General features: G+C 53.5%; 1 protein-coding gene across 1 annotated transcript in view; it reads right to left on the bottom strand.

The window, feature by feature from the left end:
* Positions 1–12,902, bottom strand: part of CLMN (calmin) — a 113,241-nt gene extending 100,339 nt beyond the window's left edge. Inside the window, exon 1 of the mRNA XM_068541093.1 lies at positions 12,821–12,902. Within this exon, the coding sequence (XP_068397194.1) occupies positions 12,821–12,902 (82 nt within the window). The remainder of the gene's footprint in view (positions 1–12,820) is intronic.
* Positions 12,903–16,629: the final 3,727 nt, after the last annotated feature.

The raw sequence follows: 16,629 nt of genomic DNA, 5'->3' as shown, positions 1-16,629 counted from the left end.
ACGCTAACAGAGACTTTGAGGAAGAATTTAAGCACATATGCCAGCAACAATAGACAATTTTTAACTCCAAGGAAACCAGAAAGTACAGCAGGAGAGGTGATCATAATTTACTCCACGACAAAGCTCTGAATCTCACTGATCTAGTACGAACAGTGTAAACCCCAATTACTGATCTTACCAAAATTATGATGACAATATACCAGGAAGTTGGGAGGACAGGAAAGAGCTGAGGTTAAAAAGGAGACCCACATCCTTACCTTCCATAGTAGGAAATAGGAGCCTAGAACCAAAAACTCAAGACCAAGGAATACATGCATGTTATTTACAGACATGGAAGAAAATACCAAAATCATCCTCTAAAACAGGGGTCCCCAACCCCTGGGCCACAGGTCCGTGCTGGTCTGTAGCCTGTTAGGAACCGGGCTGCACAGCAGGAGGCGAGCGGCAGGCAAGCGAGCGAAGCTTCATCTGCCGCCCCCCATCGCTCGCAGTACCGCCTGAACCATATCCCCCCACCTACCCCCACCCCCCGCCCCGGTCCGTGGGAAAATTGTCTTCCACGAAACCAGTCCCTGGTACCAAAAAGGCTGTGGAGTGCTGCACTGAAATAATGTGCAAGCGATTGCCTCTGGGAAAAGGGGCAACAAGGGGGAACCACTGTTTTTCATATAAACCTTGGAGAACTATAGTCTCATATGACTTGGAAAAGGCAAGGGAGAGGGAAACTGACATTGATGAAGACATGTGACATCACCGAATGTTCTCACAACTAAGAGAAGTTGGGTTTATCCCCCTCTTCACCAAAAAGATATTGTCAGGCTCAGACTATCTACAGCTAGGCAATACTAAAAAGAGGCTAAAACTTAAACCCCAGTTCTGCCAGATCCCAGAATCTACACTTTCCTTTTGAGTCTCCATTCATATATTCAACCAATATGAACTGAGCACACACTGAGCCTGGGACAGGAGGCTAGGCCCAGGGACCGATCCAATGAGCCTTCTGGTCTACCAGGGCAAACCAACAGTCAACAAGCCACCACTAATAACAAATCCAAGTGCAGCAGTGCCCACCCTGGGTGGTCACAGTCTATCAAGGGTAACACTTGTCTGGTTCCTGGCCTCCCCCTCTGCCAGCCCATCATTGGTCCTGTGGCATCATGGCACCTCATCCCCCCACCGCCCCACAAGTGAGTCATCACATGCCACTACTTAGCTCTTGCCCACAACACTTCTGGGAACTCAAGAGGCCATCACCCAGGCCTGCCACCACACTGCCACCCAGGTCCAAGGCCCTCAGCTTTGATTTGGAAGGTATCATGTTTCGTTTTGTTTTAGATCAGAGTCAGGCTCAAAGGCCAGACTGGTTCTCCAAGGGAGAGCTCCACACACACAGTCCCTTGTGTACATGAAGGGAAAGTGAATAACCTTGCACAGACCAGCCTCAGCAAGTGCTGGTGGGTATGCAGGTCCAAAGTCCCAGACACCAGAGTGTGGAAGGAAACCTCAGACTGCTGCTCACTAGCTGTGGGACAGGGCAAAGCGGTTGAACTCCGCTGGGCCTCAGTGTCTGCATCTGTAGAGTGGGGCTATGACACCAGCCTCAGAGGGTTCCAGGAGAATGAAAATGATGTAATGGGGATGACTGTGCTTTATAATCTGCCATGGCCATAGTACGGCCCAGGATGAGGATGGCAGGCTGGTTTCCCACGGCTGCCTCCAGTCACCTCTGCCATAATTCAAGGCTACAGGGATTTCGTCTTCTCAACCTCTGAAAAGGGGATCCTTGTCCCTGCAATTCCCAGATCTGCCCCTGGGAATCACTAGTCAGGAATCATCAGTTAGGAATTTAGACTTTACTTTGTCCCAGTGTGAGGAGCGTGGTATGTACGTGACTATAAACAGCAGAGTCACCGAGCCCACTCTGATAAGAAGCAATACCCGAGGCTGGCTGACTGCTTGCCAAACAGCCTTTAGCCTGGCCCAGCTTTCTTCCTGGGTTGCAAATCAAGTGCCCCGTCCACAGCCAGCGGGGCCTTGAGCCAGGGCTCATCAAGTCTCTCCCCTCCCCCAAGTCCACATCGCATTAGTCTCCCCTCTTAACATCCCCTCCCCGCAACTTACTCCCTCTTCCCAGACTTGGTTCTGATTCCTGGTTCTACCGCTTACTAGCTCAGTAGCTTGGCATTCATGACACCCTTGCTCAGCCTTAGTTTCTGGGGGGATAGATAATAATGCCCACCACAGGGGTTATTTGGAAGATGCGGTGCAGGATCCAGCAAGGGGTCAACCCCCATCCCCCAGACTCCCCATAATCACAACATCAATGCCCTATAACCAATTAAGACAACCCCTGACTTAACTGATTTTTATAGAACCTGTACTCTATATTATATATTTTACGACAGCAATGCCCCAAATTCTCTTTAGTCACTCAAGCTGCGTCTTGGCTAAATCACCCTGACAAGGAAGGGGCCAAGCTACAGCACAGGGGAGCCTTTTAGCTACACTGCCATCTTCATTGTACCACGTGTTTGGGGAGTTACTGGAACATTTGATTGCAATTCATCCTTGTTTTATAAAAATAAGTAGAAAGAGAAAAAATGGAAGTGTCATTATCAATGATCACTATTGGTTTCATAAACAATACCATGGAGCCGATGGAACCAGAGCAATGAAGGTTATGGGGTGACCTTTAACTAAGCAGAGAGGGGAAGTTCAGGAAAATAAATGAAATAACAGACGTACAGTATGATGTCATTCAACCATACTTAAACAGTGAGGCATGATTAGGGTTTTCCTTCCATCCTCTGGGAATTTAAGTTCCTCATAATTGTATGTTTAATGCTTGATGTAATGTAGCCAAAAATCAGGAACTGCATATAAGCCAATCCTCTAATGATGCTCTCTTGTTTTCTGAATAGACTTTGATATTTCACATGAACTAGAAGAATATTTATCCAAAATATTCCAGACTTGACTCACTCGGGGTTATCAGCATTTCCAGAGTTCATGTATCTCAACTCTAAAACAACACAAGGATTAGAACAGAGATGTTATTGATGCCGGAGCGTGTTGTATCCCAGGGTCCACACAACAGGGTATGTACCTGGAGGCTGCTGTGACATCACCCTCTTCCTGCTGGACCATCCACACCGCCAGGGCCACAGGACATAGGCCATAGGGCCAGCCCATGACATCGTCCCCTGGTTATTCACAGCCCGGCGTGTATCTCTGATCACAGCACTGCTGCATTTGGACCTCTGGGCAGAGAGTCTCTGTAGGCCCAGGCAGGCTCCCTCTCTTGTCCGCTCAAGTCCTGCCCTGCTGCCCTTGGTCAGGCAGCCTTCCCAGGTTCCACAACCGAGCAGCGCCAACCCTGTGACCAGAGCCCAGGTCTCTGCACTCCTGGCTCAAACTCAGCTCAGCGCCACCACCCTGGGTGTCCATCACATTCCCACAGAACCTAAAGGGTACTCCAGGTGTGCAAATGTCCCCCAGATGTGTCTCTTCCAGGAAAAAGGAGAAGGCTTGATAAGCCACTTGTAATTCATTCATGTATCAGTTTCCTGTTGCTGCTGTCACCAATTACCACATTCTTAGAGGTTTAAAACAACACAAATTTGGGCTTCCCTGGTGGCGCAGTGGTTGAGAATCTGCCTGCCAATGCAGGGGACACGGGTTCGAGCCCTGGTCTGGGAAGATCCCACATGCCGTGGAGCAACTAGGCCCGTGAGCCACAGTTGCTGAGCCTGCACGTCTGGAGCCTGTGCTCCGCAACAAGAGAGGCCGTGATAGTGAGAGGCCCGCGCATCGCGATGAAGAGTGGCCCCCGCTTGCTGCAACTAGAGAAAGCCCTCGCACAGAAACGAAGACCCAACACAGCCATAAATAAATAAATAAAATTTAAAAAAAAAAAACACAAATTTATTATCTTACAGTTCTGGAGGTAAGGGGTCCACAATGGGTTTGACAGGCTAACATCAAAATTATCAGCGAGACTGTGTTCCTTGAGGCCCGAGGAAAATAATCCATTTCCTTCTCTTTTCCAGCTCCTAGAGGCTGCCTGCATTCCGTGGCTCACGGCTCCTTCCAGCAATGGCATCGCTATGACCTCTGCTTCCATCAACATATCTCCTCTCCGACCCTCTTGCCTCCCTCTTATAAGGATGCTTGTGATTAATGGGACCCACCTGGATAACCTGGGATCATCTCAAGATCCTGTACTTAATCACATCTGCAAAGTCCCTCTTACCTAGGAAGGTAACACATTCCCAGGTTCTGGGGATTAGGATGTGGATAGTTAGGATTAGGATAGTTCAGCCGACAATAGTCTGGCAAACAGTTCTGGCGACCTACTCCGTGTTGGGGGCTGGCGGGACAAAAATGCATGCACTCCTCTAGGGACCTACTCAGGGCTGGGCGGCAGGAGGTCCAGGGGAGGTGGCTGTGAATTCCCCCGAGGCAGGGTATAGGGAGGCTGCCGTAGGTGCAGCCACGGTCATTCTCTGCAGAAGGAGCCATGCAGACAAAGGTACAGGGATGAGAAAGGAGTGGTTTGTGGGATAAACAGGATGATTTCCGGGGCAGCTGGTTGATTCCAGAAAGGACAGAAGTGAGGGTGCCCAGAACACACAGCAGGGTTTCTGCCTGAGGGCAAAGAGGAGTCTGGGTAGAGGACGGACTTGGCGAGGGAAAGACTTCCGGATCTCAGGGCTGAAGCGGGACCCGGGAAGCTGGAGGCAGGAAAACAGTGGTCCTAGCAACTGACAAGGAGAAGGTTCGCAAAAGCAGGCAAGAAAGGAAAGGTGTAGATGAGAGAGACGCTTGAGGATGCGGGAGGTGAGGGAGGGGCCGGTGGAGGAGCCCATCCGAGGGCTAATTTATTTCACCACCAAACTGTCGGGCCATCTCTGTGCCCTCTCCCCACCTCGCCCCAGTTCCCAACAAGAAGGCCACAGAACGCTGCTGCTTTTTAAGTATGTCATACCATAGAAGATTAAAAATAGTTTAAAAGGGATATAAATATTGCAAAGGCTCCTGCCTACTTGGAGGGCCCCCCAGGAGGGGGAAGCAGGAGTGGGGCATGACGTCATCGGATCCCCAATGTCTTCCAGTTAGATCCCCCAGTTCTGCAGGAGCTGCTTGACACCAGAATGACTCCAGGGATTCTGCAAAATTCCCCAAATCCTCCCTGGCTTTTCCTGGTCCTCGGGGCTTTGGACCGTCACCTCCAAGAAGCAGTCAAGGGGAATGCAGCTGCATGGGTCCTCTGGGACCCACCCCCCTGCACTGGCCCCCCCAACCCTGGCTGCAATCCCACCAGAGAGGCCCCTCCCAAACCCCTACCACACTCCCCTACCCCCTGGTTCCACACTGCCTGCCTTTGGGATTACAGGTTTTTCCAGGCCTGCCTTTGGGATTACAGGTTTTTCCAGGCCACCACCCTTAAGACTGCATCACGCCTCCCCTCCCCCCACACTCCTGGCTGCACACACCGTGGCATCCTCAGTCCTAAAATGCTCATCTTAGCCTCATGATGCCCGTGTCCGCTGTGTTCTAGGGACTCCCAGAGTGTCCCATCCATCCCTCCATCCCAGCTCCCAGCATTTCCGGGAGGACTCAATAACTATTATTTGAACAAATGGCCAGGCTTCCAGTGGGGAAGCCCATTTCTAAAGCAGGCGCAGAACCCACTCCAGGCGTGCATCAGCCTCTGCAAAGAAGGCTGGGCTGTTACACATGCAGCGACCATTCACAAACATCTCCTACTGGTCACATGCCCCGAGTCTGGGTCTAGAATACAAGGTCCCTGCCACCCCACAGGAGGCTCTCTGGATTCCCACATTCCAAATGGGCCAGAGAGTAAATATTTTTGGTTTCGTGGGTCTCCTCTGTCACAACTACTCAATTGCCATTGTAAGTGCAAAAGCAGCCCTGGAGAATATGCAATCAAATGGGCATGGCTGTGTTCCAATAAAACTTTATTCCCCAAAACAGGTAGCCGGCTGGATCTAGCCTTCAGACCGTAGTTCACCAATTCCTGCTCTGATAGGAAAAAAAAATTAATAAAAGCAAAGCAGACAGACTAGTGAGGGAAAAAAACTGTGAAAGACTCTTTCAAGCCACACTTGTGATTTTTGATGCTGCCTCTAATTCCTTCTGTGACTGACACAATCCACCACTGTTTTAAAAAATAAAGAGGTGCGGGGAGGGGGTGGGGGAAATAAGAAAAGGTTTCTATGGGAACCGGGAGTTTACTTTTAATGGTTCAACCACTAAAAAGAGAATTGCTTTCTTTTTCTCTCTTCCCCTCTGAAGCGGAGCAGGCGTGACCTCTGGCTTGTTGGGCAGGACTATGCCAGTGCCTCAGCTGTTCCAGGCAAAAATTAAATGCCAGAGTGTTCCCCAGGTCCGGGAGGGCGGTTAACGTAATCTGGGCCTCTTGGGCAAAGGGTTGTTTCCCCAGAGCGCTGGATCTGCTCAGAAGCCTCACCTCACCCCGCGGGACTGCTCTGATGGAGTCAAGGTCAACCATGACCGTGGCCACTAACAAGGGATTCAGGGAGAAACCTCTTCCGGGGTCTGCCCTCTGGATGGAGGGCTTCCCTCTCACGGCTGACAAGCCCTTTCGGTGAGGGGCTTCTGTTTTACCTGGTCTCGAACGTTCCTCAGCACAAATGTGCATGTGCAGGACGTGCCCCCCTCTGCCCAGTTTGCCAGGACCGTGGGCAGGTCCCTAAACCTCCCCGAGGGCACCTTCAACTCTGCCCAGCTGGTTCAGAGTAGGTGTCCCAGGCCTTTCCTGGGCTCTTCATAGAAACCATAATTAATCAGCCAAGAATAAACCAAGGAGGTACATCATTTACCCACATGTACTTTTACAACAGAGCTCAGGAACTGCGACCTTTTCTACACGGAACCCTTAGTGGTAGTGAGTCTCCTGAACCTGGCAGTGAAAAGAATTCAGGAACGCAGGCAGCTGTGCTCAGCGGTGCCCAGAGCTACACGACGGCCACCCACCCATGTGTTCCGGGGGCTGGGATGACGATGGCTTTACGTGGGCATCTCTGTCCAGGTCCCACCCTCCTTACACCACCTTCAGCGGGGGTGGGCCATGTGAGCCCCTGAGAGTCCAACCCTCTCCTTTTGCAGATGTGAAAACTGAGGCCCCGGGAGGGGAAGAGATTTCCCAGGATCCCACAGCAAGTCAGCAGCAAAGCCAGGACCCAGACCCAGGCCTTCAGCTGCCCTGTCCTGGCTGTGTCTTCCCCAGCTGCTCAAATGCTCCACCTGGAAAGGCTGCTCGAGAAGAATCCACACCCGGAGGGAGGGATGCAGCCAGGGCTGGAACACAGCCTTCTGTGGGCAAAATCCAGAGTTAACTCAAAGCCAGTGACCTGACTCCAGCTGGGGGCTGAAAGCAATGTTCTACATGATGACTCATCCTTTAGAACCAAGCACACAGCCCCTGGGCTGGGCCCTAATGGGAAGCAAGTTCTTGGAGGACGGTGAAACCTCTGAATTTGATTTTCTTTGGTTTTTATACAGAAACCTCCAGCAGCTTGCTGTGCCCTCCAAGAGCTGAGGGAGACAGAAGCAGGAAAGATTTCCTCTCGGCTCCTTGGTTCCTCTGGATGCTGGATAACTTTGACCACGGCGACATCCCTAATCCCACGGCTGTCTGCACAGGAGGTCTAGAGGTTTGGAGATAAGAATCTAAGGACTGGGAGGGGAGGGTACTGGGTGCGGGGAGTGGGAGGGGAGGCTGGTGTGGCATCTCGAGCCAGACCCCAGAGGGCCTCGCCCATCAGGCAAAGGGGCTTGGACTTGACCCAGTAAACCAGTGCAGCCTGACCTTTCTTACATGCCGGCATTCGTGGGCATGATGCTATTAGTGCTGGGTGAACAGGAGCTGCCCTGGGCCCGCAGGTTGGCCGTGGAGACCCGCTGAAGGCATTAGCAGGGACGTGTGTTGGTGGCTGGGTGGTGGGTGGCTTGAAGGAGGTGACACGAGGCCCGGAGCCATAAAGAGGTCATTGCGGAGTCTGGGCAGGCGTGAGGAGGGCCTGGGCTGAGCCTGGGCCGGTGGAAGGAAAGGAGGAAGTGGGTAACAAGGCACGGGCCCATCTTGAGCACGCAGGCACAGTCCTGCCCCCGAGCCTGCCTTCAGGAGATCCCAGCCACTTTCCTGCCTACCGGGTTGTGCAGCACAGAACTCATTCAGTCAAGTTTCTGCTCTGCCCTCGAGGTCTGGTTCCAATGCCCCCACTCTGAGAGGCCCTCCCAGCTCCCAACCCTGAGGCTACCAGCTCCTTCACCCGTGCCGCCTTTGCCCAAGATTTACAGAGCCAGTGGGATGAGAAATGCAGCTTACTCTGCCCCAGGTTCAAAGCCCAGCTCCACTTACAAGCCCATGTCCCTGGGCAAGTCATTCTACCTCTCCACTTCTGAAACAGCCTCAAAGGCTTGCAGAAAGCATTAAACACAGCAGTTTGCGCCGTGCCTGGCACGCAGGCTGCTGGAAGTCGGGTTCACTGTTACTACCTCTGTTTGGCAGTCGATTCCAAGTGCCCTGAGTCACAGTTTCTGTTTGCTAACCCTGGGTGGTACCGCTTCCCAAGAACTTCTGACTGAGGGAGACGCTGAGGCAGAGGGGGAGGGATGATGTTCAGGGGGCTCCAGCCAGCGGGGCCCAGCTGGCAGCGCCGGACACCCCTACCTAGCTGGCAGCGCCGGACACCCCTACCTAGCTGGCTGCCCCAGAGGTGCAGTGGGAAAGCCTTATGTGTGCCCAGCCTAATCTAACTCCGTCCACCTCCAACTCTGGCCAAGTCGCTCGGAACAATGAGGTCAAAGTTCACAGCATCAGACCCAACAGGCGCCAGAGCAACAGGAGATGGTCCCGAACTGAACGGACGTCTGTGCTGCCAGAAGCAGAAAATCCCAACCCCGGTCTGGCCGGGTGCCGTGATGGCTTCACGCTCCTTCAAGGCAGGGACAAGAACCAAGTCTGCATTCCCTGGTGTCTGCACGATGCTAGATGCTTGGCACATGTTTGCTAAGCTCAGCAGAGAAGGACTGTGAATCCTGGGGGTGGTGGAGGCTCCCTACAGAAACGGGAGCATCTTCCAAACCCTGGCCTGACACCTGCCTTGGACCAAGAGTCAGGGGACCCCGGAACTGGTGGAGCATTCAGCTGGACCCTCAGGCCAAGTCAAAGAGGGAGAGGGGGCAGCCAAGCAGCCTTGTCATCGGAAGGGCACCAAAGCCCCTGCTGCCCACAGCCCGGCTGAGAACTAAGGCACAGACCTGAAGCGCCGCCTCCAACCTCAGCTCTACCCCATGAGGCTCCAAGGAGGTGGGGGCCACCGGGCGGAGGCTGTCCACATCCCGCAATTCCACATTCTCCCCTCCGAAAAGGTCAACAGCTGGGCCGCCCCCGTTTCCTTGCGAAGGACCCTGTGAGGGTGGCACAGGCAGCTTCGCCCAGATGGCCATCCATGCTCCCTGCCAGGGAGTCCTTCATTTACAGACACTTTTATGAGCCATCGAAGTGAGCACATCAAGAGGACTTCATGTGCTCATGTGTCAGGTACAGCGAGTTGTCACAGCCCTCCTGGGAGAGGCCACGCTTTCTGCCCTGCTCCCCCCGAACTGGGGGATGGTCTGGTGACATCACAATCATATTTGCATGGATTCCACAATTCTACAGGGCCACAGACAAAAGCTTGATGGAGGCTGGGGATCCGCCTCAGTCCCTATGACGGCAGATTTGTGAAATTCCCCTGTACCCAGCGTCCCATCACCACGACAACTGCTTCTACCTGTGCTCGTGAAAGAAGCACAGAGTCTGAAAAACAACCCTTCTGCCTGGACTCCTGACTACCACCCATGCCGAGTTCAGATGAACAAGGCCCCCGCCCATGGCCCACATGTCACCCAGATACGTCCAGGGCCGGCCAACACCCACCAGCTGGTTTGGGCAGACGTTCTAAGCATGGCGAGGGCTGCCTTCTGGACCCAGCCCTTAGGCTGGACTTCCTGAGCACCACAGAGACAAGGAGAGAAAATGGTTGTTTAGCATCCTTAAGAGACGGGGATGCCCAGGGAAAGATGGAGAGAGACAAGACAGATTCCTGGCCCACCGCCTCTCCTAGCCCCTCCTCAGCGACGCTGGGCAGCAACTCCACAGCGCCTGCCGGGACTGACAGCTCCATCCACTGAGGACAGCCCCCAGCTGCAAACCACCCAAACGTCCCTCACCGAAGAACAGATGAACAAACTGTGGTACAGCCTGGATGAACTATGAACAGCCTGGATCTAGGGCTGGGAGCGAGACTGACACTGATGCTGGGCACTAGGGGCCGTTAGCAGGTAATGAAAGTGTTCCCCAACTGCATTGTTGGGATATTTGCACAACTCTGCAGAGTTACTAAAAATCATTGAATTATAAACTTAAAGCAGGTTGAATTTTACAATATGTAAAACTGCCTCAGTAGTTTTATAAAAACTCTCTTAAAAAAGGAGCTACTGATACAAGCAAGAAAGTGGATGAATCGCACCAACATAATGTGGAGCAAAAAAAGGCCATTTCAAAAGAGTATATATACTGTGCTGTTCAATTTTATAAGAAATTCTAGAGGCAAAACTACAGCAATAAAGATAAAAATAGTAGCTGCTCTGTTGGAGGGGGGGAGTGGGAAGGGAGACAAAGCATCCATCCGGGGTACTAGAAAACTTCTACATCTTGATCTAGGCAGTGGTTACACAGGTGTATCCATACATAAAAATGTGTTGGGCTTGTACTTGAGATTAATGCATATTTTATATACATGTACATAATCATTAATATACATAAAGTTTAAAAGTTTATTTTTTTTAAACGGCAAAGCCCATTGATGTTCAAATTGCAATTGGCAATTGCCTAAAAGTGAGGACAGTTCACTGGGAGCTGAGAGAGAGGAGCCCACTCAGTGAACTCCTACCCAACCCTCAAGACCCATTTCAAATTGTCCCCATTGAGTGAAGCCTTCTCTCACTGTTCCAGGTGTAACTAGCTGCTCATGTTGTTGAACATCCCTTCACAAAAGTCGATCTCCTTTTTACCGAGAGTTGAGGAGTGCAGGAAGTTGTTGCACCAAGAATTGGTTCGTATGTGCTTAATAAACACCCACTGATTGCCTAAGACACACACACACACACACACACACACACACAACCTGACAGCCCAAACCAGATGCCATCTCAGCAAAAGATACTAACACCCACCCCCAAAATAGGATGTCAGTTCTCAGGCAACAGGACCCAGACGTGAGGCTTATCGAAAAAGATCATTTTCAGCATCTCCAGCTCAATCCTCCTTACTTCACACAAATCACAGCAGAAAAAATCAGGGGAGCCCAGAGCAAACTCAGTTTCCAGTGTCCAGTGCACTAGGCTCCCCTCCTCCCCACTGCAGGTCACCTCTGCCTGCACTGTCCTTGCCCAGCCTAGGGGTGGAGCAGGCCATGTGGGCTCCCAGGAAACATTTTATCAGGTGTAATGTTTAAACTTGACTGCCTAGTCACCCCCCAAGACTGCACCCTGCCCTCTGGGGCTCTCTGCCCTCCAGCAGTAAAGGCAGGGCACCTGCTTGGGATGAGAGGGGGGACCCACCGCCCCACCCCCTCTCTGTCCAGGCCTCCCAGCTCTCTCTGAGCTGCCCCCTGACCCTGCAATCTCTAGAAGCCCAAGCCCGCAGAGGAAGCTTCTAAACTTCCCTGTCCAGGTCTATGTGGGTGAAGAGAGGCGGAAGGTGGAACTCTGTCCAGTTCTGCAAAGTCCACATATGAAAAGAGAGAGGCTGGAAGTACACCTCCATGAAAAGCGGCTTTCTTCGTGTGTGTGGGGGGGGGGGTGGGGTGCATGGGTTATGGGGTGATTGTTGGTGAATTTTTTCCTTTAAATATGTTTGTGCTTTCTAAGTTTCCACAATGAACAAACTCCTCTGGAAGATAGATTCGTTTCATCTGTGGCGGGAGACCCCCTACCACCACCAGCCCTTGTCAGACCTGCCGGCTCCCGAGCGTGTCTTTCACCTTGTCCCAAGGCAGACGCAGGTCCCAGCGTCCCGCGCCGGCGGGCGGGCCTCTCGCCCTTACCCCACCCTCCCACCCCCGCCCGGGTGACCCCCGGGCCAGGGGAGGGGCAGCTCCCCGAACAAAGAGGCCGCCTGACCCACCAATCCGTGCCTCTGACCTCTTTCTCCCGCGTCCACCCCAAGGCGCCGCGTCCCATTCAGTTCCCCTAGCCCCGGAGGTACTTAGGAATTGTGCGAACTCAGACACACACACACACACACACGCACACACACACGCGCGCGCACACAAACACACACGCACACACACACAGGCGCACACACACGCACACACGCAATCTCACTTTCTCCTCCCCTCCCTGACCTGGCCCGCCGCCCCCAAGGGCCCAAGTACAAACTTCTCCAAACTCGCAGCTGCGGCTGGAGGGGGAATCGTGACGCCCCCGCCCCCCGCAAGCAAATGGGATGCTCCCCCCCCCGACACACACACACACACACACACACACACACACACGTGTGCCTCCCCGCCCCCTGGGCCACTGTTCATTTGGCTGGGGCGGCAATGCCGGGGTTTGGGGGAGGGTGTCTCGACCCCCTTCCCCTCCGTAAGTGACAGGACCCGGTCAGGACGGGGCAGGGGGCGGCGCGGGTCGGGGCTTCCTCGGTGGGGGTGGGGGGAGCCGCTCCCGGGGCTCCCGGGCTCCCCCGATCCGCGCCCCTCTCCGGGGAGGCTCGGCGCGTTACCTTGAAGGTTCTGGACTCGGATGTCGCTGATCTGTCCGATGAGCTCCTCGCGCTGGAACCAGTCCCATTCGTGCGCAGCCATGAAGCGCGGGCAGCAGGGCCGGGGCGCCGGGGCCGGGCGCGGGCGGCGGGCGCGGAGAGCCGGGCGGGCGGGCGTGCAAGCGGCACGCACCCGGCGAGGGCGCCGCGGAGCCGGAGGAGCGCGGGCGCGGGCGGGGCGCGGGCGGGGCGCGGGCGGGGCGGGCGCGCGGTCGAGCCGCCCCCGCTGCGGGCGGGCGGCGGGCAGCGGACGGGCGCGGGGCGCCTGGCTCGCGCTCACTCCCCCATCCGGGGGCGGTGGCCCCGGGGGGCGCGGGGGAGGGGCGGGGAGGGAGGCTGGACTCCGGCTGGTTTCTTTTTTTTTTTTTTCCGGGGTGTCTGTTGCTTGGATTGTTTGGTTGCAGACGGGTTGGTAATGAGGCGCGGGGTCCCGGCCCTCCGATTGTGATGTCTCAGGGGGCGGTGGGCCGGGTGACGCAACCCGGGGTGAGCCCGCGGGTCCCGGTACCCGGGGGGGCCCGCCCCGCCCCCTCTCACCCTTACTCCCAGCTCCTCCTCCCACCCCAGCCCCGTCCCAGATGGGAACCTGACACCCACACCCTTCTACCCCAGGTCCTCTGCCCCAGCACAACTGGGGGAGGCAGCACCCTGCGGAGGGGGGGGGTCCCCCAAGCCGTGCCCATCCTCCCCCAGGACACCTACCGGCATCAAGAGGGACTGGGTAGGGGGCCAGCGAGTGTGGAGATGATGTTGGGGGGATTCGCTCGTTTGTCTCCAGATTGGGCACTCGTGGAGAGAAAGACTTCTTTCCTGGGTCTGGATATTGGGAACCTTTTCCCCGGGGATCCAGTCCAGAGATGACCCCAGATTCTGGGGAGGAGGGAGAAGCAGCTGACACCCCGGGAGCTAGGGTACTCCATGGAGTCCAAGTGAATCTTGGAAGTGACCCTGAATCTCCAAGTGACCCCCTCTGGGGCTTTACTGAAAGTGAAAAATGAGTATGGGCCTTTCCGGTGGGGTGTATTTGTGTGTGTGTGTGTGTGTGTGTGTGTGTGTGTGTGTTTCTTCACTGTTTCTTTTGAGTCTTGAGAGTTCCAGGATCTTATCTTATTTGGTGCTCACAACTCATACCTTAGGCAGAGTTCTTTATTGGTTTTTAAAACACAGAAAAAAGGAGGCTTTGGAGCCCTGGAATTTGCCGAAGGCTGAAGAATGAGCTAGGGACGTGAGGTCCCAGCCCCCAGCTCAGTACTCTGACCCTTTCCAGAAAACAAATACCGACACACACACACAGAAAGAGAGAGGAGAGGAGAATGGCTTATATATGAGATATTCCAAGAGAGAAAAAACGGGCAGGGCTCAGTGAGCATTTATGTACATGGGCCGTGTTCATCGTTGCCGTATTCGTGGTACTGAAATACTGGAAACCCAGATGGCCTACTTCCTAATTAACAAATAACTAGGGAGCCCCCGCTGATAGACAGACCCTGTGCCTTTGAGGCATGGCCCTAAGTTGAAGAAGTCTTACCTCAGGCAAATTCCTGGGAACAGTGGACTGCCAACAAACAAAGAAACCAACTGCAAACAGAAGTGAGTTCAAGGGAAAAATCCTCTTGGGATAAGTAATTGGGATGGGGAGAGGGGTCGGCGAAGTTCTGAAGACTGACCTTGGAGCTGAGCCTGAAGGATGAAGGGAACCACCACTGCGACAGCAGTTCGGGCAGGGGGTCAGTGGAGACATCCCCGTGGCACAGCCAGGGACATGGCTGCCCGCGTGCACTGCCTCTGCCGTGGGGGGCGTTTATCCAGAGGGCGAACAGGAATCTGCTGTCAGGGTGCGGAGCTCTAGCTTGCTTTTTTCTTTCTCCTTGTTCTCCATTTGCCAAGTTTCCCACCATGAGCACATATTTTTACAATCAGGCAGAAAACCAATACGTTCTCTTTTAACCTCTGGAGGCCCTTTCCAGGAGTTCCCAGCCTGCCCCAGCTCACCTCATCTGCGGGTCTGGGAGCACAGTGGAGGCCCCGTGATGCCAATGGGGACCCACGGGTGTCTGAACACATGCCCCCAGGCTGAGGCTGGTGCTGCCTTCTCCCTGATGTGATTTAAAAGTGCATGGTCATTTCACACTCCAGGGGGCAGGGTCTGCTTCTGTGTCTGCAGAGTAGGGTGCTAGAAGCCAAACCTTACCTAATTTTGCCCCATCGGCTAGCCATCTCCTGTTTTTACACTTCAATTTATTTTGCATAATTGTTATGGGCTGAAGTTGGGCGGAAAGTCATATTCTTTTCCAAGTAAAGAACCAAGAGAATCAACCTTCCTTGACCTTAAGATCTCAGGGAACAGAAGGCTTTAAACAAGCGGTGTGGATGTTAGCTGCAGGGATGGGCCATTTTTCATGATACAACGATGTCTGTTCCTGTGAATGAAATGCTGCATCTTTGGGGAACATTGCATAGGTGGCAACAACTCCCTGGCAGGGAGGGGCCACGGTCACCATTGATGGAGCACCAACTGTGTACCGGATGTTGGATCACCAGCCCAAAGAACTTCTTTCTTTGTATCAAAATGGAAAGAATTTTAGGTGGTTTTTAAAGTGGGATGGGAGCCTGAGTCAGCCCTCAGCATGAGGCTGGCCGCTACAAGGTGCTTGAATAGTCATTGAACCAATGTGTCAATATCACCCCCTCTACCCTTCAGTGTCTTCGGACTCTGGTCCTCCCCGACTGGTCCCTGTGCCACCTCCTTGGCCATCAGTCCTGGTTTTACACTTTTTGACCACGTACGGCAGGTCATGGCCACACCCGGTCACCTCCAGGCTTTTACTCATTCTCCTCCCTCTGAAATGCCCTTTCCCTTCCCTGTTCCCTGCCCTTCACCTTTACCTAGATTACTCCTGTACAATTATGTTTACTTGATGGTTACCCCCCCCCATTAACTGTGAACTACTTGAGACCAAGAGCTGTGTCTCATTAATTTCTCTAGTTGAGCATTAGCACAGTGCCTGGCACAGAGACAGGTCTCGATATTGAGTGAATGGATGAATAAATGACTAATTATTGGCCTGAACTCAGAAAGCCGGGACCAAATGACGAACAGTTGACCCCCCCCCCCAAGTCCTGGGCCCAAGCAAACTTCTGGGGAGGCGATCAAAAAATGTTTGCATATTGGTAATGGGCAAAACCCATGCTACTGGGCACCAGGCAAGTACCACACTGTGAAATGTCCCTTCCTTCCTCAGGCCTGTGCAGCCTCCTGGGTCTGGAGTTCTGTCTGGGAGAGAGGGCCGTGTGACTTCCAAGGGGGATTTGGTTATTTGCCCTCTTGCATGAATTAACAGTACTATTTTTCTTTTGCACTTTTATTTTGGAGAAGGAAAAGTACTCTGCCTGAAGGCTTGGCTTCCCGGGAGTTTCCAGAAACGGATTTTCTAGAAATTGCCCAATTCTGCTAGAATCCTTGTCATTGTTTAAAACTGACTTCTGCCAAGGGAAGGGAAAAGAATTGCAGAGAATCCCTGGTCTGAACCTCAGAGATCATCAAACCCAACATCCCTGCCCACGTAAGGACTTTGAAACATCTGGCGCAGTGATCTTCCTGTCTCTGCTAGTGGAGACTGATGACTTCACGCAGATCATCTGGACAGATGGTTTACATCACCACACCCACAACCCCACTGGGAAAGAAGACAAACAACAAAGATAACCCTGGTGGACCCTCCCAACCACTTCCAGGGGAGGAGTGTGTTGGCGACATCCTATAGTGGGAA

This window comes from Eschrichtius robustus, chromosome 1 (assembly GCF_028021215.1).
Source record: "Eschrichtius robustus isolate mEscRob2 chromosome 1, mEscRob2.pri, whole genome shotgun sequence".
Classification (NCBI taxonomy): Eukaryota; Metazoa; Chordata; class Mammalia; order Artiodactyla; family Eschrichtiidae; genus Eschrichtius; species Eschrichtius robustus.
Note: the sequence above shows the minus strand (reverse complement) of the source record. Positions and strands in the feature narration are given on the sequence as shown.